The sequence below is a fragment of the Nematostella vectensis genome, chromosome 3 (assembly GCF_932526225.1).
Source record: "Nematostella vectensis chromosome 3, jaNemVect1.1, whole genome shotgun sequence".
Lineage (NCBI taxonomy): Eukaryota > Metazoa > Cnidaria > Anthozoa > Actiniaria > Edwardsiidae > Nematostella > Nematostella vectensis.
The window spans coordinates 8,397,273-8,420,088 of NC_064036.1; the positions used below are offsets into that span (position 1 = coordinate 8,397,273).

General features: G+C 38.4%; 1 protein-coding gene across 7 annotated transcripts; it reads left to right on the forward strand.

The window, feature by feature from the left end:
- The first annotated feature begins 9 nt into the window (after nucleotides 1–9).
- Nucleotides 10–22,429, forward strand: LOC5512072 (dynamin-like 120 kDa protein, mitochondrial). 7 transcript variants are annotated; one of them, XM_032381491.2, is made up of 34 exons: nucleotides 10–210; nucleotides 1,921–2,239; nucleotides 3,889–4,012; nucleotides 4,155–4,220; nucleotides 4,432–4,485; nucleotides 6,218–6,283; nucleotides 9,089–9,154; nucleotides 9,440–9,561; nucleotides 9,632–9,679; nucleotides 10,113–10,220; nucleotides 11,120–11,206; nucleotides 11,356–11,432; nucleotides 12,771–12,807; nucleotides 12,889–12,969; nucleotides 13,079–13,153; nucleotides 13,224–13,295; nucleotides 13,377–13,432; nucleotides 14,627–14,670; nucleotides 14,977–15,107; nucleotides 15,274–15,346; nucleotides 15,995–16,067; nucleotides 16,233–16,348; nucleotides 16,595–16,659; nucleotides 16,981–17,223; nucleotides 17,530–17,574; nucleotides 17,681–17,803; nucleotides 18,713–18,821; nucleotides 18,957–19,036; nucleotides 19,724–19,777; nucleotides 19,891–19,977; nucleotides 20,194–20,304; nucleotides 20,885–20,978; nucleotides 21,498–21,608; nucleotides 22,168–22,429. In XM_032381491.2, the coding sequence occupies exons 1-34, from the start codon at nucleotides 185–187 to the stop codon at nucleotides 22,224–22,226; spliced, it is 3,102 nt and encodes a 1,033-aa protein (XP_032237382.2). In that variant the 5' UTR covers nucleotides 10–184; the 3' UTR covers nucleotides 22,227–22,429. The 7 variants fall into 7 exon arrangements, with proteins under 7 accessions (XP_032237382.2, XP_032237385.2, XP_032237383.2 ...); XM_032381492.2 differs by having other exon boundaries at nucleotides 11–210; nucleotides 9,443–9,561; XM_032381494.2 differs by lacking the exon at nucleotides 9,089–9,154.
- Nucleotides 22,430–22,816: the final 387 nt, after the last annotated feature.

The window sequence follows — 22,816 nt, forward strand, 5'->3', positions numbered from 1 at the left end:
CAAGCCCATCTCCCATGATGCACCGTGAGTGGTCATCCAAAATGGCTGACGCTAAAACCCCAAAATGAAAACTCGAATAACTATTATACTGTAGATTCTCGCAAAGGAATACGGCTCCTTTATCTTTATAATGAGTAAAGTCTTGAAGAAATCAATGCCAAGGATTCTATCTTAGGCTGTGGAGATGCTTCGGGTCGTAGGAGCATTGAAGTGAGTATTTGAGATCGTCACATTTCACCGGTGTCAAGTACTCTACACTAGTCTCTTTTTTCCTCTTATTAGCTGTTTGTATAGCTACCTGGTGTCCTTTTATCACGGTTCCTTTTCTAGTTTCTATTATTTTACACGCTCAAGGGCACGAAGATCATAGGAAAATAAGAAGAAATTCGTTACTATTCTAAAACTCGTTTGAAGATTGGTTTCCTAGATGATCGTTATTTCAAGCTAGGTACAATTTAAAAACAGGGGCGGCGAAAGTGTATTTTATTTTTACCTGAACGCGCGATTTTACAAATACCTCAATAGTTTTACAAGTGTTACATGTGTATATCGATTGCTTGATAAAAGATGATATATATATATCCCGCAAACGCAACAACATCCTATGGTACAACCCGCCCTTCAGCAAGAACACCAGCACCAACATCGGCCACAGATTCCTCACCCTGATAGACAAGCACTTCCCGAAAGACAACCACCTCCGTAAAATCTTCAACAGAAACACCATCAAAATCAGTTACAGCTGCATGAACAACACCAAACAGATCATCGACAACCACAACAAGCGCATCATCACCGCATCGTCGGCTACCAAATCGCCAGCTCCGCCCCTACCACTACCAACAACAAGACATGCAACTGCCGACAGAAAGACACCTGCCCTCTAGACGGAAACTGCCTACAGACATCTGTTATCTACCAAGCTACCGTAACTCGAAAAGACAACAACACCTCGGAAACATACGTCGGGCTCACTGAAAACAGCTTCAAGACCAGGTACAGAAACCACACCGCATCATTCCGACACGCCAAACGCAGAAACTCCACCGAACTCAGCAAACACGTCTGGACTCTCAAGGACAACATGATTGAGTACTTTATTTCATGGCGCATTCTTTCTTCCCACTCCGCCTACAACAGTACCACTAAGCGTTGCAACCTCTGCCTCAAGGAAAAGCTGACGATCATCTGCCAACCCAAACTATCAACTCTAAATAAACGCAATGAACTCGTGTCCTCGTGCCGCCACAGAAACAAAGCCCTGCTACGAAACAATTAGAACTGTTAATCCCGTCACCGTTAAATTTTCGCGCTATCAATTTTTCACACGTTCCGCACTGTTAGTTTTCGCCCCGCATATTTAATGTAACTCGCTATTGTTCCTCTTACCGCCTTAGCTAAAACTATCAGTCTATTATTATGTAAATTTCAATGTTAATAGTATATATACGATGGTAGGAATATTCTCATTAAATCCCCTGATGAGTGGGCAACCACGAAACAGACCTGTAGGGAAACCTATGTAGTTTGTATTTTTCTCAAACCAACACTATACACCGCTCTACTTTCGAGTATTGAGCACTTTCTATGAAAGCCTTCAACCATCATTTTATATATATATATTTATTTATTTAAACTGTCTGTTTTCGTTTTCACCTTTGTACTCTGTCAAACCCAGGTAACCCCTCCCCCCTTCTAAACACAATCCCTCCCTCGTTTTGCTATCCTTTGGTGGTTTAAACTACTGTTCACCACAGCCATTTTGATATCCTTTATGGTAAAATCTTTTTTCTCGACAGTATTTGTGACTTTTTAGGGGGACCAGGGGGAGTCCCCAATCCCCCTGGGGTTGGGTTATGATAACCCTGCAGATAATGGATATCTGGCATTATAACAACCTAAGATGGTTTCTCTTTCTAGAGTGGATGTTTGCTTGAAATGCTCTCAAAGAGCCTTGCAGCAACAGGTAAAGAAGCAGCTTATGTCAAGATATGGGTCAGGTAGACCCTATCATCGATACTACCTACACACCGTACTGCAGATGAACAAAAGAAATGTCATGCATCTAAGGACATTGCAGCCCAAGTCACAATTACTTATGACCAAGTTGCTGATAAACAAGAGTTTGTATGGGCAAAGGGCAATCACCACACACATTATAAAGACTGTGGTCCGGCTTGCAAGGGTCCGCTACCTGGTACTAGGAACGGCTGGAGCCGGAGCAGTGGCAGGAAAAATGGTACTGAGATAACAATTAGAAAGTATTAATACCTTCAGGAAACATAATGCATAAGCAGACCAGATGATGTTCCTAAAATTAACCAAATTTATATTTTGAACCGTATGTAGCTGTAGGTTATTGTTCACTGTGTACAGAACTTTGCACCATTTAGCCATTACAGCGCATGAAGCCCAGGTGTGAACACCTATTAATTAATTTGCTTACTGTACTTTGGGTCCCCTCGACCAATCACATATGGCCTAGCCGACACATGCTTGGCCCAGATAGAGCTGAAAAATCTACGTTAGCTGAAGTACAGGGCGGGCTTTACAAAGATCAAATTAGGAGGAATAAACAAAAAAACTAGCAAATTCCCATTAGAACTGCCTTAGTTTTCATATTTACTAGAGACAGCTACTATTTGTTTGTGGTAGGGGAACACAGAAATCGCTGAATCGGTAAAATATCAACTGAATTGGACTGAGATGTGAGCAATATCACTGAAATTGAAATGTAAACACTGAAGCTATAGTCTTTTCTATAAACGCACTGACCTTCAAAGTTTTTACTGATCCGGGCCTATTTTTCATATTTACTAGGGACTGCTATGATTTGATTGTGCTAGGAGAATGTGCAAATCGCTGAATGGCTAAAAGAAATATCAACTGAATGGGAACTGAGAGCAGTAAGATCGAAATGAAACAGCTCAAGTCTAATGCACTGGCTTTCAAAGTTTTTATGGATTAGGGCCGTATATTCAATGCTTTTGCATTGATAGAGTTCTCCGGCGCAGGGCAGGGAATGATGACCTTTTGACTGGGACAAAAGGAAATTCATGCAAAATTCCCACCTTCAAGAAAGAATAAAATAAATATGAATTGAACTTGTTGGACTGTTCTGAATACCGGGGAACATTAAACTTGAAGTATATAATTCCAAACCTCTCGTGTTCTTACACAGGAGATCAACTACTCTGACTCAATCAGATGGGTGAAATGTATGACAATGGCCGTTTGCACCCTCAAATGTTTCGCAAACACATTCTCGATCTACACCATGATCGTACGTGATTGGTCGAGGGGACTGAAAGTATGCGAATAAATTAATAGGTGGTCACACTTGGGCTTCTCACACTGTAATCTATATTTCCTAATATTCAAGTCTGGTATTTCACCTTACTTGGCCTTCCTGAATTATGCAACAATGTGAAAACACATAATTTCCCTCTTAGGACATAATTGTGAATGTCCAACTTTCCATGCTTATCTTTCTGAAAATTACCATTTCTTTGCCAAAAGACGAAGGAAAACGAAAACTTGGTTGAATTTCAAAAACTGCTAGATATTTCACACAGAAGTGATTCCAAACGGAACACTAGTGTAGTAAATACATGTAAAACTTGCACTTTGATTTGGTAATATGTCCCCAATGATATCTTTCTACAGAAATACTGCAATGCATTTTTATATTGTGTAACTCAGTTTTGTATTATCACAAGTGATGTAACCCAAAATTTGTAATGTTGAAACATGCATCAACAACTTGCATTAACTCAAGTTTCATTTAACCAGGGCTTTATACCTTCTGAAAGAAGCTTATCTGAAAGATTATATAACTCGCATGTTCTTGACTGACAGATTTGTAACTCAAGTGCTTTTTTCTAATAGACGTATAATTCATTGAGGGACAGATGGGAGCAATTCAGAGAGACTCTTCCTGATCTCACATGGATTACAGATGTGCTCCCTGGAGACCAATTTGGCTCCTCACTTTCTAATTACTGGGCGGAAGGTAAGCTCTTCTGTAGATGCTTTATCTGACTTTTTTTTTTAACATTTAGATCACAAAAGGTTCACAATGATTAACCTACAGTTTACCTAATTAATCAGCATTCTTAAGTATTTTAAAATGAGCACATGCCCTCTACTTGTAGGTAAAACATCACTGGGCAATATGACTGATGGTGCCAAAAACTCGCTGGATAATCTTCTTGCATCAGGTAATACTACATGCACACATTTAGGATATGCTACACAATTGTCTTGCATCATGTAACGCCTACTGTACAAGCACACAGTGTGCAATGTTATTCGATGTGCACAATTATCTTGCATCATGTAATGCTACATACACATCTGGTAATACTACATTCACATAGTGACCTTACATTTAGTAATGCTACTTACACACACCTTTTATCTGGATTACAGATTTCCTCCCTGGAGACCAATTTGGCTCCTCAATTTCTAATTACTGGGCGGAAGGTACAGTACCGCTCTCGAACATGTGGACATATGTTCGCGAACACCGGTCGCGAAATTCGCGAACACCGGTCGCGGAATTCGCGAACAACGTTCGCGAACAGCTGATGTTCGCGAACAGCTGATGTTTGCGAACAGACCGGGACAAACCGTTTGACAAACAGGAACTTGTACCTCGTAACCGAAGACTTACAGTACTGATACTCACTTAAAATACATACAGGAGTTCTGCAAGCGACTCAAATAAATTGTTCGTGTAAAAGAAGAATTTTGAAATTCTATTTGACAAATACTTATAATAAACACGGGAGAAGGAATGCCGATCGCTTGATATCCTTCGAAGATTTTCAAATGTGTGACAACTGCTAGCGAAGAATTTTGAACATCGGAAAGCCATCTCTTTAACAAAGACTTGTATTAGACACGGGAGAATTTGTTTGGGGAAGTAATGCCGATCGCTTGATATTCTTGGATGATTTTCGAATGTGCTAAAACTGCTAGCGAAGAATTTTGAACCACGGGAATCCATTTATTTGACAAAGCAAAGACTTGTACTAAACACGGGAGAATAAGTTTGAGGTGGGAATGCCGATCGCTTGATATTCTACAAAACCCGAAAAGAAGACATTTATAGTAGAGCATGTTGTCGCTGACTCATGTATTCGAACACAAACGACTACTACTCACAGTTTTCACACCTTCGAAAATCTTCAAAGAATATCAAGCGATTGGCATTCCTTCCTCAAACTAATTCTCCGGTGTTTAGTACAAGTCTTTGCTTTGTCAAATAATGGCTTCCCGCTGTTATTAAGTCTTCGCTAGCAGTTTTCACACATTCGAAAATCTTCGAAGAATATCAAGCGATCGGCATTCCTTTCTCAAACTAATTCTCATGTGTTTATTACATGTCTTTGTCAAATAAATGGCTTCCCGCTGTTATTAAGTCTTCGCTAGCAGTTTTCACACATTCCGAAAATCTTCAAATAATATCAAGCGATCGATCGGCGTTCCTTCCTCAAACTAATTCTCCTGTGTTTATTGCATGTCTTTGTCAAATAATGGCTTCCCACTGTTATTAAGTCTACGCTAGCAGTTTTCTGACACATTTCGAAAATCTTCGAAGAAAATCAAGCAATCGGCATTCCCTCCTCAAACTAATTCTCCCGTGTTTAGTACAAGTCTTTGCTTTGTCAAATAAATGGCTTCCCGCTTTTCAAAGTATTCGCTAGCAGTTAACACACATTCGACAATCTTCGAAGAATTTCAAGCGATCGGCATCCCTCCTCAAACTAATTCTCCCGTGTTTAGTACAAGTCTTTGCTTTGTCAAATAAATGGCTTCCCGCTGTTTAAAAGTATTCGCTAGCAGTTAACACACATTCGAAAATCTTCAAGGAATATCAAGCGATCGGCATTCATTCCCCAAACTTATATTCTGTCTAATACAAGTCTTTGTCAAATAAATGGCTTCTCGCTGTTCCAGCTGTTATTAAGCCCTGGATCACACGTTACCGTTCGTCAAACCGTTTATTTTGTCAGTCTATATGTTCGCGAATTTCGCGAACAGTGTCCCTATGTTCGTGAGCGGTACTGTAAGCTCTTCTAGATGCTTTATCTGACTTTGTTTTTTTTTTAACATTTAGATCACAAAAGGTTCACAATGATTAACCTACAGTTTACCTACTTTATCAGCATTCTTATGTATTTTAACATGAGCACATGCCCTCTACTTGTAGGTAAAACATCACTGGGCAATATGACTGATGGTGCCAAAAACTCGCTGGATAGTCTTCTTGCATCAGGTAATACTACATGCACACATTTAGGATATGCTACACAATTGTCTTGCATCATGTAACGCCTACTGTACAAGCACACAGTGTGCAATGTTATTCGATGTGCACAATTATCTTGCATCATGTAATGCTACATACACATCTGGTAATACTACATTCACATAGTGACCTTACATTTAGTAATGCTACTTACACATACCTTTTATCTGGTGATACTATATTGCCAGATCGAGAGAGCTGATCTCACATGGATCGCTTGTGTGCTTCATAGAGACCATTTTGCTCCTCACTTTCTAATAACTGAGGTTAGGCCTTCTAAAAATGATTTGTCTGACTTTTTTTTATTACAAAGAATTTGTTGATGATCATGGTCATGTTCAAAATGATGAACCTACATACCGTAAAATTCAGATAATACAGTAAGCCCCAGGGCTTATACAAAGGCCCTTTTTGGGGGGCTTTTATTCAGGAGGGGAGGGAGGCTTATTATTGGAGGAATTTTTGCGTCTGTATGAAACCTAAACCATTGTCTATGGCATTAAATATTACTGTGTTCATGCCCGTTTTTTTTTTTTTTTTTGTAAAAATGTTAGACAACAGACTTTATGAACAACCAACAGATTTTATTAAGAACACGACCATTAAGACTTTACACGATCGTTACATACATACATACATAAAATTTATTTAAGCACGGTTTTACATCAGTTATGTAAAATCTATAAGAAATACAACTGGTTTCCAAGTAAACCGTGTCACAATAAATGTACAATTCAATAAATAAAAACAATTGATAGATGTTAAGCGTGACTCGAGACATTTCTTTGAAGTAAAGATTTGAATGAGGCCAGAGAATTTGCCTGCCTTAATTTATGATCTAGACTGTTCCATTGTTTGGCCCCTTACATCGGAGGCTTCTCTTCAAGTAATTTGTTTTAGGCAAGGGAAGTGTCAATTTGTTACTAGTATTTCTCAAAGTGACATCAGTCGTATCTGACCATTGAACAAACAGCTTCCTTAGATACTCAGGCTGTAAACCATTCAAAATCATTAATGTGCACCTCGCTTCCCTCAGTTTATCAGCAACTGTCCTCCAACCCAGTTTCCAGAGCACCTCAGTACTAGAAGTGTCATAGGGAGAATAAGTTAGAATACGTGCTGCCCTGTTTTTTTTAATTTTTGTAATTTTTCCAACAAACCTTTGCTGCAATTGTCCCAAACGGGAGAACAGTAGTCAAAGTGTGGTTGGATAATTGATGAATAAATGGTTTCAAGAGTATTGGTGGGTACATAAGGTCTTATTCTCTTTAAAGCACTAATACCAGATGAAATTATCTTGGATATACTATTGATATGTGCTTCCCAAGAAAGCTTTTTATCAATAGTAACTCCAAGTACTTTAGTGTTATTGACCCTTTTTAGTACCTTCTCGTTAATTGTGATATTTATGAGGTGCTCGAGGTTGCTGAGTCTTCGTGCCGAGCCTAATATCATATATTCAGTCTTTGTAACGTTAAGGCTCAATTTATTGGCTATTAACCAGAGACTTATGCTATTTAGATCTGTATTTAATCTTGTTTCAACTAGTGTAGCATCAGCAGAACATACAGTAAGGTTGGTATCATCAGCATACATTCTAGCCTTTGAGAATGTTAGACAATTAGGCAAATCATTCACATATACGAGAAACAGTAGGGGACCTAAAATGCTCCCCTGCGGGACCCCGCATGAAATTGGCCTAGGTGATGATAGGTCACCATTGACAAAGCATTTTTGGCTACGCCCAGTAAGGTATGATCTAATCCAAATTAGACTTGATTCGCGTAGGCCATACTTTGCAAGTTTATGAATGAGAATGTCGTGATTTACTGTATCGAATGCCTTAGCCAGATCTACAAAAACAACAGCATTTATAAGTCCCTGGTCTATATTAAGAAACCATTCATTGGTAGCTTTGATGAAAGAGCTCAAAGTTGAATGTTGTGACCGAAAGCCTGACTGGCATTAATGTAAAATGTTATTATCTTTCAAATATTTATACAATTGGTCGAAAATAGTCCGTTCACAAATTTTGGACACTACTGGAATTATTGATATGGGTCTGTAATTATTCATATCAGACCTTTTTCCCTTCTTATAAACTGGAAGCACCTTAGAGCATTTCCATTCATCTGGATAAAGACCTATGTATTGACAAATTAAATTGACACAAAATATCTGCCGACTCTTTTAATAGCCGACAGGAAATACCATCTAGCCCAGTGGCTTTTGTTGGATCCAAGTTTTGCAATAACTCTAATACCCGTGTATATGATATTTTATGTAGCTGAAAGGTGCTGTCAGTTGCTTTGACATAGTCCAAATAGTTGCATTCGGGTGCAGGCAATGAAGATGCCAAATTCGACCCTATTTCTGTAAAGTGTTGATTGAAACTCTCACTTATTTCGTGGTCATTGGTTGTTCTAGAGCCATTGTGTTCAATTTCTGTTGATCAAACATCGGCTACGAAAAGGACAATAAGAAAAGACTTTGTAAGAAAGCTGACTTAAGAACAAATAACATTGATAAATAAAACAGCCATTACTTGTTCAAAGGATGTAAATTGCTTTTATACAGCCCTCTGAGTATAAACCCCTGGGGGCTAAATTCGGGGGGGGGGGGGGGGGGCTTATTATTGGAGGGATTTTTGTATTTCAAAGATGGGGGTGGGCTTATATACATAATTTAATAATATATGTGGGGGGCTTATTGACATAATTTTATGGCTTTTTATCAGTACAACTCAAGCAATCGCATGTCCTCTTCTTGTAGGTCAAACATCACTGGGCAATATTACCGATGGTGCCAAAGAATTCCTGGATAGTCTTCTTGCATCAGGTAATACTACATGCACACATTGATGCTATACTATGTATACACAATTACCTTCATAATGTCAGTATATTATACTGTAATCTGGAAATGCATCTAGAAATGCTTCATTTACATAGTGTCCTTACATCTGGTAATACTACATAAACATAGTGACATTACATCAGGATGTACTTGAAAACATAGGCATAATGCCTTTGCATCAAGTTCAGTACCACCACTTTTCAAGACTAACCTAGCTTTGCATGCCGGCACAGTCCCTGATCTCTGTGCTTTGCTCCCTTGTCCCAGAAGCTAGTCCACCGGTTCTCACTGCGGCCATGCCCCGTGGGGATCCCTCCACAGATTCAAGTACGGAGGAGTCATCCTCCAGCAGCACCTCAAAAGGTCCTACAAAGTCTTCAATGGACAAGGTATTGTCAAGGTCTCAGTACTTGCTGGATGTTCTCATTGTTTTTGTGACCATCATGCTTTTGATATCAGATGCATGAGAGGCTTGAAAAGTCACAAGATGAGCTGATAGATCTGCAGGTATGTTAGCAGCATTTCTGCCACATTTGCCAGCAACCTCCTTTGTGATTGATTGTAGGCTATTGTTCATTAGTGATTTATCATAGGACTCGTCCTCTGCACTTTCCGTGCAAGCATGTGCATGCTCTAGAAAAATACGCCATTTAGAAGAAATATGCACTGTTTTGATTTTTAAAACTATTTGTTCTGTTTGTGTTGTGAAAAACGAAGTCAACAAAATTCATAACTTTATGGCCAAGATTTACTTACTTTAATATTTTATTGAAAGCATCTCAGTCACTTGCTCGAATTAGCCGATGGAAATGGATTCTTTGAATGAGTCAGTATTATGCGAGAGTGTAAAAAGGTTGGCCTGCTTTAACAATGAAATAATACAGAACAAATTACATATTAATTCATGTTATTCTCATGGAATTAATGTTTTTGTACTCAGCAACGTTACCAGCGTGAAATTGAGAAACTGGAGAAAGATAACAGAGAATTGAGAAAGCAGCTGATAATACTGAAAGGAGACACCATACCCACCCAAAGAAAGATGAAGGTACCGTGCTGAGGCAGGACAGAGAAAGGAAATTGAAAAAAAAATTGTCCTTTTTTACTTGTTTTTTTTTTCAAGTACATACAATAAATGAGTTTTTGCTGTGTGCAATAATCTCTCACAAGATTGTTGGGTCACCAAATTGCTGTTGACTTTTGACATATAAACTACTGGTTCAAATTTAAAGTGTTAAAAAAGTTCCATATAGTATGTCAATTTATAAGGAGAGTAATGAATATGATAAACAATAAAAAAGTAAATAAAGTGGAACCTGTATTTTACAATATGCCTCAGGAGAAAAAATGTATTGTAAAATCGAGGTATTGTTGCAAAGAGGTCCTCGATTTTAAGATATAAAGGATAAATATGAACGTTGTGAAGTCAGGTTTATTTACAAAATAATAATATTGTAACTGTACTCTGTTAGAGTCTGTTCAGTTACTCTCTGTAAGACTATATAATCTGTGTTTAACAAGATCTGTCAAGTGAAAAAATAGGAAAAATGTACTATCGTGTCTGGTATCTTGAGTTTTCCCTCTGTGTAGATAGACAGTATCAGGAATATCATTGTATCAAGCTCGAAATTAGGCTTGGGAAAACAAATTTTATTAACGTAACATCAAGAATATCGTTGTATCCAATACCATTAGATCGAGGTGGTTTCTTATACGTTTTACTGTATTTCCACCCGGAGAAAGGAACGCCATTGTAAAATCGAGGTTATCGTAAATCTAGTATCGTAAAATCCAGGTTCCACTGTAAGCAGGTAAGTGAGAAAAAGGTGCCAGGTTTTCATCAATGATAATGTGCTTGATTGCAGAAATCTCTGATTGACATGTACTCTGATGTGCTTGATTGCAGAAATCTCTGATTGACATGTACTCTGATGTGCTTGATTGCAGAAATCTCTGATTGACATGTACTCTGATGTGCTGGATTTGCTTGCTGAGTATGATGTCAGTTACAACACCACAGATCACTTGCCACGGGTTAGTGTGTTCTACTCAAAAGATTTTCCAAGCAACTTATTTCCAACCAACTGTCTGTTCTCTTAGGTGTTATCTAGATGACACCGCACTTAATAAGTTAGTATTGTTCAACTAGACGAAGAAGGCATTTGACAGCGTTTGTTTTGTAGGTTGTAGTTGTGGGTGACCAAAGTGCTGGAAAAACAAGCGTATTGGAGATGATTGCACAAGCTCGAATCTTCCCAAGGTAAAGTAAATCTTAAAATCCTACCAAGGTAATACTTGAATTCTACCAAGGTAATACTAGAATCCTACCAAGGTAATACTAGAATCCTACCAAGGTAATACTAGAATTCTAACAAGGTAATACTAGAATCCTACCAAGGTAATATGTACTAGAATCCTTCCAAGGTAATACTAGAATCCTACCGAGGTAATACTAGAATCCTACCGAGGTAATACTAGAATCCTACCAAGGTAATACTAGAATTCTAACAAGGTAATACTAGAATCCTACCAAGGTAATATGTACTAGAATCCTTCCAAGGTAATACTAGAATCCTACCGATGTAATACTAGAATCCTACCAAGGTAATACTAGAATTCTAACAAGGTAATATGTACTAGAATCCTACCAAGGTAATATGTACTAGAATCCTTCCAAGGTAATACTAGAATCCTACCGAGGTAATACTAGAATCCTACCAAGGTAATACTAGAATCCTACCAAGGTAATACTAGAATCCTACCAAGGTAATACTAGAATTCTAACAAGGTAATACTAGAATCCTACCAAGGTAATATGTACTAGAATCCTTCCAAGGTAATACTAGAATCCTACCGAGGTAATACTAGAATCCTACCAAGGTAATACTAGAATCCTACCAAGGTAATACTAGAATCCTACCAAGGTTATACTAGAATCCTACCAAGGTAATACTAGAATCCTACCAAGGTAATATGTACTAGAATCCTACCAAGGTAATACTAGAATCCTACTGAGGTAATACTAGAATCCTACCGAGGTAATACTAGAATCCTACCGAGGTAATACTAGAATCCTACCGAGGTAATACTAGAATTCTACCAAGGTAATACTAGAATCCTACCAAGGTAATACTAGAATCCTACCAAGGTAATACTAGAATCCTACCAAGGTAATACTAGAATCCTACCAAGGTAATACTAGAATCCTACCGAGGTAATACTAGAATCCTACCAAGGTAATATGTACTAGAATCCTACCAAGGTAATACTAGAATCCTACCAAGGTAATACTAGAATCCTACTGAGGTAATACTAGAATCCTACCAAGGTAATACTGGAATCCTACCGAGGTTATAATACTAGAATCCTACTAATGTAATACTACAGTACTATATTACAGGTACAGTAATCTTAAATCTTTACAAAGTAATACAAAAATCCCATCTACAATAAATTATACTAAAATCTTTCCTAGAAAGTATATTCCACTGTATGTTGTGTGTCAGTAAAATGTAGTTTACCCCATATCAACAGCTACACTTTTATTAATACTCTTTATGTTTATTTTGACAGTGCTAATATTGTGTTGTGTTTACAGAGGCTCAGGCCAGATGATGACTAGATCACCAGTTATGGTAAATTTGTTTGGTCTCATTACTAGATGCAGTTATGTCTTCAGTGTTTATGGTAATCAGGTGTTATTTATATTACTGTAGGTTACCTTGAGCGAGGGTCCAAATCACATTGCACAATTCAAAGGAAACTCTCGTCAGTTTGACCTTACTCAGGAGAAAGAGGTGAGCCTGTTACTGATACTGTACCTTCTCTGCTGACCACTCCCTTGATCATATATTTTTAAAGCTGAGAGATCTGAACACACCCCTTCTCTTATGTCATATTTTCTAGCTGAAAGATCTTCGCCATGAAGTTGAGCTCCGCATGAAGAGAAGTGTCAAGCAAGGGCAGACAGTCAGCCCTGAGGTAAAGGTTCTGGTAGAGGAACCCTGATTTCTGCCCCACTGGGTACTTTAATGCATTTTTATTTAAATAGGTAATATCTATGACTGTTAAAGGCCCTGGTTTGCATCGGATGGTTCTTGTTGACTTGCCTGGTATAATTGGGGTAAGAAGAATTAAAAATAATTTTATTGCAAAACCACCTGGCAGAAATTCTAAGCATTCATTTTGTATCTCATATTTTTAGACCACAACCACAGGCATGGCAGAGAGCACTAAGAGTGATATACTTGATATCAGCAGGTAAGCCTTGTGATTACTTGTGATTCAAAAGGGCCTTTCTTCAGAAAACTTTTTAAGATTATAATGTACTTCAAATTAGCTTTTTCTAAACTTCTACACATAATTGTACTTCACATACATAGTAAATGCAAGTCAAGCACAAAGTAGGTCCCAAAACCACTAAAAACTTGATTAAACTCAAAGCTCAAAAAACAACTAGACGCTGCACCAGCGTTAACTGGGGCTACAAAAGGAATCACTGAAAAATGTAGTCTGTATTTTGTACCTGCTGGTGAGCTGTTTTCTCGGGGGCTCGTACACTCAAAAGCCCTGCGCAAACTGTGCCAGCATTGCTGGCGAATTTCTGCTCGACTGACTATAGGACAAAGGAAATGTCAAATGGGAAATTGACTTTCTGACATTTCCTTTGTCTTGTGGTCAGTCTAGCAAGAATTTGCCAGCAATGCTGGCTTGTTTTGGCGCAGTATGCACGGGGCTTTACGCCGTAATATGGTGCTAGACATATTGAAGAGTATGGGATTTAGCATAACGAGACCGGCATTCTTGTAATAAATTTGACTCTTTATTGGGATGACACACTCTCTACTGATAGCGAGCCATACAAAACAAAAAACACAAAACTTATCCAAACATATCTTCGCTGTTATTGATTCTCTTCTTCTTTCGTAATCACATGTGTCCTTCGAAATTGTTAGAACTGAGAAATATTTGCATTACGAGCTGCAGAGAAAAAAGGCTAAGGCGGAGCAAGTCTCTTTATAGCAAAACAATTTAAACTTCATCAAATATCTGGTTATAGAACATGCTAGACAGTCCTTGAAACAACACTGGCCAAAATTTGTGGTTATACAAATCTTTTAGTGTGGGTATTACAGAAGGCGTTTTCATTTGTGTGAGTAGTGAGCGTCCCTCACAAATGAAAAGAGTCTTCCACAAAAGCCGCCTCGCTTTCAGGCAGAGTATACCGCAGACCTCTGAGCATCTCAGGCTTACTGTACATGTTTTCGACATGGATAGTTTGATAGACTTGTAGGAAAGATAAACCTAGACTCGTGCTACCACAGGTAGCCCAAGTAAAAAGTGGAACCCCAAGACTCTAAGTTAATAAGCTCACTTTGTTATCAAGGCAGTACAATACAATACAATACAATTATGTTTCTAAAGAGGGTTACTGTATCATCTTTTTGTCATCAGGAGATACATGGAAAACCCAAATGCTATCATTCTCTGTATCCAAGGTATGTATTTTTTTTCTAGATAGAGTAATTATAGTGCCCATAGCTAAGCTGTATGAAGACACTGTCCTAACAGGATTATTAGGCTAGTCTTTTTGGCAGCTGCTGTGCACAGCTGCCATTCAGATTTAAGTTGCAGTAGGCTGCCTGTTATCTGAACAAGCCTTTGTTTTAGTGTCTTTCTACACAAAGAGTATGTAGAAGGCATTGCTTTATTTGCCTAGATATGTGCTTTAACTCATAAGAAGACCTAAAGCCCAAGAGCATTAGCTTTTTAACTGTTATGTTCTCTGGTTCTTCTTTGTACAGATGGTGCTATTGATGCAGAGAGGAGCAATGTAACAGACCTCGTCAGTAGCATGGACCCTCAAGGAAAGAGGACAATCTTTGTCTTGACCAAGGTTGACCTAGCGGAGCAGAATGAGACCAGTCCCAGTAGGGTGAGAGTATACTGTAAAACATCACTCCCCAAATTATACAAAGTTCTCACCCCACCGATTGGTGCAAAGTATTGACCACACCAAATGGTGTAATTTTCTCACCCCACTAAATGATACAATGGCTAGCTTGGAAAATGTGAAAACAACCATACTTGATCTTTTTCAGATCAAGCAAATTCTTGAGGGAAATCTGTTTCCAATGAAGGCACTTGGCTACTTTGCTGTTGTAACAGGAACAGGTACCAAATAATGAGACATAAAAAATGCTCATCGGCAAAAAAGAATTGCAGGCGAAAATTTTTAAATGGAAAGAAGCTTAAAAGTTTCTGTCACAGAATGAGATTCTGGAACTATCTACATTACAGCTTAATACTGGAAAATTTCAGTTGTAGAGACAGAAGTCAACATGACTGTCTACAAGCGAACAAAACTAGTTGTTTATGGAACAACTTTTTTTTCTAATTGATAGAAAATAATCAGCAACACTTGACAAACAATGGCGCAAACGATAAAAGCTTGATAAACGGCAAATTTAGCAAAGTATTTTACAAAGTAAAGCTTACTGATATCTTACTACTGTATTTGTGTGTATTTTTGAGGATTTGTGTAATTTAGAGGGGGAAAAATTAAACCCTGAAAACATTCTTAGCATGCTTCATTTGCTTGCCGTCTTCTCAAATTCTTATCAAACCTGTGTGTGCTAAACAGGAGTGCAACACAGGCATTCGACTTATCATAGCCCACTGTCTAATAAATATGTTATGATAAACTTTGGATCTTATGGAAAGGGGATGGTACTCAGTTATGGTACTCAACCATCATAAATTAGACTCAGGATCATAGGGGAGGCTGCCTTAAAATCTTAAAGTCTTTGTTCTTATTTCAAGGCAATACGAGTGAAAGCATTGAGACTATTAAAACAAGTGAAGAGGGTTTTTTCAGAACCTCAAAACTGTTCAAGTAAGTTTGAAGACTTTTAGAAATTAAATATAATAAAAACGAACAAGTCGAAAATCTTGCACGCCTTTAAGCCATTTGGATATTGTGTGCTATTGTTTTCAGATCATAAAATTTGTTTGATGATATTTTTTACACACATTTGTTTGATGATATTTTTTACGATAGGTCAGGCGTATTCAAGGCAAGTCAAATGACAACACAAAACCTTAGTTTCGCTGTCTCTCAGTGCTTTTGGAAAATGGTGAGAGAGTCCATAGAGCAGCAAGCTGATGCTTACAAAGGTACATCCAGTAATTAGAGGGCATATTTAATCCCTATTACAGAATGACCACTTGCTTGCAAAGATACATACAGTACTTAGAAGGCATGTCATCTCTATTGATCAGATGTCTATGATTATGAAATTGGAAGTCTGGAGCATAATTGGGTGTTGGGAAATTACTGTTAACATACTAGTAATAATCATTGCAGTGGTGCTTCTGTTATTTCTTTGTAGTTTGTTTCACTTTTTTATTTGAATTTGTCAGCTAAGCGATTCAATCTAGAGGCAGAATGGAAGAACCACTTCCCAAAACTTCGAGAGCTAGATAGGGTAAGAACAAGAAATTCTTGTTAATATGATAACTGATACATAATTATTGTCTTGGGGTTGTTCGAAAGCTGGTTAAATTTTAACCAATAGTTAAATATGGCAAATAGTTTAGATTTTACCAAGTGGTTAATTTGGGTATTTGAAAGCTTGATTACCATTAAGCAGTGTTACATGGTTACACCCAAACTATTGGTTAGAACTACAGAAACGAGCCTTTGAACAACCGACCCTTGGTCTTAAGGCGACAAATGTTGATGTTTTAAAATTAGCTGTTTTCACAAGGCCCTGGCGCATACCTTCAATAACTGAAGTCTGTTTTAGAGTGAGCTGTTTGACAAGGCCCGTAGTGAAATGCTTGACGAGGTCCTCAGTCTCAGTGACATCAGCCCTCAGCAGTGGGAGGAGATTATCTCAAAGCATCTATGGACTGCTGTGTCGACCCACTTCATTGAGAACATCTACCTACCCGCAGCACAGTCCAGCTCTGCCAGTAACTTCAATACTGCAGTTGACATCAAGCTGAAGCAGTGGGCGGACAGACTACTCCCTCAACTGTCTGTCCAGGTGAGTAAGGCGCTCTAAAAAGTAGATGCTACTAAAAGCAGGCAGTTACAAATAATTTTCACATTATGCCATTTGAAAAGATTATTTACCCCACAGCTTCAATGCCATTTAAGAACAACTGTTAGGATCTATTTAGCTGACACTATCCTGGTTTAAAAGATACAGACTAACATCAAACAGGCATAGTTCCTATCCCTGAGCTCTGCTTATCAACAGCATAGTTTGCTTCTCGGTTCTTTATCCACATTTCTGATTAGATTTGTAGGCTTTTTCCCTAAAAGTGTGCTGTTTTGTCTCCTCTCACAGGTTGCATATGATACGCTATTTGAGGAGTTCTACAAGGCCCAACAGGTACAGTTGGCCTTAATGCATTCGCTTGGTGTTTAGATTTAAAGTACCAATAACATCCACAATAACAGTTTTCATTTGATTTGATGGTTATCTATGAATTAATCAGGTGACCAAGGAGGCCAAGAGTGAGAAAGACAAGAACATTCACTTATTTGAAGAATTGAAGGACAAGGTGTCGACTGAGTGCAAGCGAAGTCATCACTGGCAACCCAAGGCTACTGACAGCCTGGTAATAATTATCCCATAGCTACTTTCACTATAGCAACCAAGGCTACTGACAGCCTGGTAATGTACCATACAGTAGCTACTATCACTATAGCAACCCAAGGCTACTAACAGCCTGGTAATAATTAGAACGTGAAATTTAATATATTAAAACTTGCTCACAAATCTTTATACAATAATAGCTTTCCTGAATATTTAAGACTAAGTGTTCGCAATGAAACTGGATATAACTTGAGGTCATCAGCTGCTCCTGTTTTCTCAATTCCTAGAGAATCTGGAACTTTCCAACACTCTGCTGCCACTCTTTTTAATAAACTTCCACCATCGCTTAGGAACACTTCGGACTACAATGCTTTTTGTAGGAACATTAAGAAGGACTTAAGACAGTCACTTTGATTACACGTTTAATCGACATTTTATATACATATTCTTAAATTGCATATAGATATTATAACTTAGAACTTACTATATTAGAATTTTTTTTATCAGTAGTGTATATTGTTAATTGTAAGTATAAGAAGAGCCTCTTAATTGTTGGAATCTGTAATAAACCATTATTATTATTATTATTATTATTATTATTATTATTATTATTATTATTATTATTATTATTATTATTATTATTATTATTATTATACCATAGCTACTATCACTATAGCAACCAAGGCTTCTGACAGCCTGGTAATGTAACATAACTACTATCACTATAGCAACACAGGGCTACTGACAGCCTGGTAATAATTATACCATAGCTACTCTCACTAAAGCAACCCAAGGCTACCGACAGCCTGGTAATGTACCAAAGCTACTATCACTATAGCAACCAAGGCTACTGATAACTTGGTTAGATATTGTAGTAACATTCATTAATTTACAGCGTAAAATCTATATCTTTATTAATGGTATTTGTCAGAGAGTGATTCAACTGACTGCCCTTGAGGACTGGTCCGTATCAGACAAACAACAGTGGGATTCAGCCATCAAGTTCATGGAAAACACCTTGCAGGAGAAGCTGGACCAAGGTAAGCTGAACTAAAGGTAATGCATGTATATCAAACACATTACTCAACTGATGTAACGGCTTTAAGTAATTTAATGTTCTGAATATTAAGAAAATACTGAGCTAGGCTTGTGCGTTTTGTGGTTTTGTTTTTTAGCTTCAGCACAGATCCATGAGTTGACAGGCCCTGGCGCATGGGAGCGGTGGGTTTACTGGAAATACACAACCCACACTCAGGTACTGTATTCAACACACATACAGTCAACCCTCGCCTTACGGACATCCCGCTATTATGGGCAGAATAGCTTTCCTGGCGAAACATAACATACAAAGAAATGACTATAAGTAACTCCCTCTTTTATGGACACCCCGCCCTTGTACACACGCCGCTATTATGGGCAGAATAGCTATCTCGGCGAAACATGCAAACAAATGACTGAAAGTTACTCCCTCTTTTATGGACACCCTGCCCTTGTACACACGCCGCTATTATGGGCAGAATAGCTATCTCGGCGAAACAAACAAACAAATTACTGAAAGTAACTCCCTCTTTTATGGACACCCCGCTATAATGGGCAGAATAGCTATCTCGGCGAAACAAGCAAACAAATTACTGAAAGTAACTCCCTCTTTTATGGACACCCCGCCCTTGTACACACGCCGCTATTATGGGTGGAAATGTTATCCCGGCGAGACTTACAAAGAAAAGAATGAAAGTAACTGGCGTTATTTACGGACTCTCGCTACTACAGAATCACGGACACCTTTGGTGGCCCCATTTGTGAGTTCCTTTTGTTAAGCTGAAGTTTTAATATCCTGGTATGTTTTCCCTGCAGAATAACTTAAAACTACTCGATTATGCCCAGGTTAATAATGCGAGTGCATGCCTCCAACTGGTACTAAAAAAACATTCTTTGCTAACAGCAAAACAGATCATTTATCAAGGAGGAACTCCAGCGCCTGCTACAGGCTAGAGAGGTGAGATGGTGACGTGTCCATCAAGGTGTTAGGGGCAACCCCGTTTCTGTTTGTGTGATCAAACATTCAATGTATCACACGTATTACTAACTTGTGTCATCCATGGTTTGCAGCATCACGAGCCTATCTTATCCGGGGACGAACTCACCACTGTTCGCAAGAACCTTGAGACAGTAAACATAGAAGTGGATAATGATTTGGTAATGCTGATAAAGTCACGGCTCATGAATAATGCGACGTTTGAACTTAGCCTAAGATTGATTTTAAAGGAACCTTTTCATCCAAACGTTTGTTATTGTTTTCATTCGCAATACCTTACTGATGAAAAAGGATGCTTTCTTGCACTTGTTTTTTTGTTAGTATGGCAAAATGGCGGCTGAAAGAGACACGTAAACAATTATAGATTTTTTTTCCAGATAAATGAGACATGGGACCAGTTGTACCGGGAGCACTTCCTAAGGCAGGCGCTGGCAGGGGCACAGGAATGCCGGGGTGCCTTCTACAGAAGAGATTCTGTCAAAAACGAGGTGCATAACAACCCTCGACGTTGTCATAGTTGGTAGAACTGTTATCGAATTGTCATAATTGATGGCCATATCACATAGTATTTGATGAGAAATAGATAATTATTTGGGATACCTGTGAAAGGAACGATGAGAGCTCGGTTACATCTCGTTTTCAGTTGTCCAACAAGAGTGCATCAGGGTACATGATTGACAACTATGAGTTTTGAACTAAGCTCCAATCAATTTTTTTACATCGGTTTTCTTTTTCAATTATCTCAAATTTAACGTCTCTCTTAACAATCCTAATCGGGGAAGGTTCTGCGGGGGAGTGGAAAGGAGGAACTACGAAAATCTGTGATGTGAATACCTTTTTCTCAGCTAAATTTTCCATGTTTGTAATCTTAGACCTTCCACGGGTATCCCAAGTTATTCTTAAAGAACAGTAAATAATTATTCTCAGGGACTAAGGCCCAGTTAAAATGCTGTTCTTCCCATGTGTAAATGCATGAAAATGAAGATGAAACTATCGGCTTAATTAATTTGCATTTTGAACGGTACATGATTCATGTGACCATCCTGTTCGGTTTTTTTTTCTTGATAGCTCGAGTGTAATGATGTTGTCCTGTTTTGGAGAGTTCAGAAGATGCTGCATACCACTAGCAATGCATTGCGACAGCAAATCATGAACCAGGAAGGTAATGCAACCCCTTCGGAGCTCTCTGTATAGACCTATTTCAAATAAGGTTACGAGAATCTCTGTTTTAACCCGCAGTGTTTTCTTGGGGGGCACCGCATAATAAATGACTGTGTCCTGGTCTCTGAATAACATTTAATTTGTGTGGCTATTGACTGCATATTGACTGGGATATTCGCCTTGTTCATTGGTAGTAAGTGATGTGGTATTGACGGTCATTGTCCTAATATTATTTTGAGTAATTGATTTTGTGAGGCTATTGACTTTATTTTTCGAGTTCCTATTGACTGGGATGTTTGCCTTCTTTTCACCTTGCCTTGTTGTTGATATTTAGTGATGTGCTATTGACGGTGATTGACATAATATTTTTTTGACTAATTGATTCAGTAAGTCTAGAGACTTAGTTTTATACCGAGTGACTGATGAGTCAGTTTTAGTAACCCAGGCATAACACTGTTGACAGGGGTATACATTGTTATTTTAATCGATGTACAATTATCGTCGATGTTTGTTTTATTAGCTCGGCGGCTTGAGAAAGAGGTCAAGCAGATTTTAGATGAGGTTGGCGGTGATGAGGGTGAGAAGGCCCGTCTTATCCGCGGCCGGCAGGTGGAGCTTGCTGAGGAACTGAGTGAGTGAACATCACTCACCTCCCCCCCCCCCCCCCCCCCCCATACAATGATCAATTACTGATATCAATTACTGATATAGCCCAGGCATCGCTGGAGTTCATTAATAAGCACTTTTTGGTCTTGGAACTTCCATACGCCATTCGCCATTTGCACTGACAACTGTTTAGTTTGAACCCTAATGCTTGGTCAGTAGAAAGGAATGGAATTTTTTAATGTATACAGCATAGGGGTGAACATGAAAAACATTGTTTGATTCTATTAACTCTTATTATTATCATCATCGTCACCGTCACCATCATCATCATTATTATTTTATCCTTGTTTTGTTTTTTTCATCTTATTTAGTCCAGACATTTTATGAAACAAAATAGCAAAACCCATCACTAGAGAAAGCTTTTGTCGCAATTATGCCTGGACTAATTACCCACAGTCCGCCGGGGCTGTGGAAGGTGTCCGTTTTATAGAGGTAGCCAGTTGTATATTGTTATACCATACAGTTAACCCTTAGACATACCTTCATTATAAATTTCAAGTTCATTTTTTTTTTTTTTTTTTCAGAGCGAGTTCGCCATATTCAGGACAGCTTGGAGCAGTTTATAGAAGCGCTTAACAGCTGAAGCTATCTAGCATTGTCGTCAGAATACGCCAAGAATAAGGACAACTCGCTTGTGAATTTACTCAGCTCAAGTCCTTAAGCGCTGATATTAAATTTTAATACTAGTTTTGTTGTAAACAATGAATGAACATGGAATGGCAATTCAAACTGAAAAGAAAAGTTGTGGGTGTAACCTAAATAAACAATATTAAAAACAAGGAGACATTTTGCGTCCATTGTTTTTCTCCCTTTATAAAGGGCAAATTATAGACCAGAGCTCTAGTCGTACATCACCTGTGATCCACTTATTTGCTCACTATTTCGGGCATTTCTCTCATCTAGTTTTCCATGTCTCTATGTCCTGTTTCGTCGGCGTCGCTTTTTCTACGCATTCGGTGTTTCCGGCTGTGGTGGTGTTTTTTCGTTCTCCCCTCAGTCGGTGGTTTGGGGATAAGTTCTCCGGTTAGAGTTTCCCCCGGTGAAGAACTTGGCGAGCCACTACTGAATGAATCAGGTGCTAAGCCACTTCGTTTGTAAATAATGTTCAGTTGTTTTGATTTCGCTGGAGGAAGTTTCACATCATTTGCGGTAAGCTTCGGTGAAAACTCGATT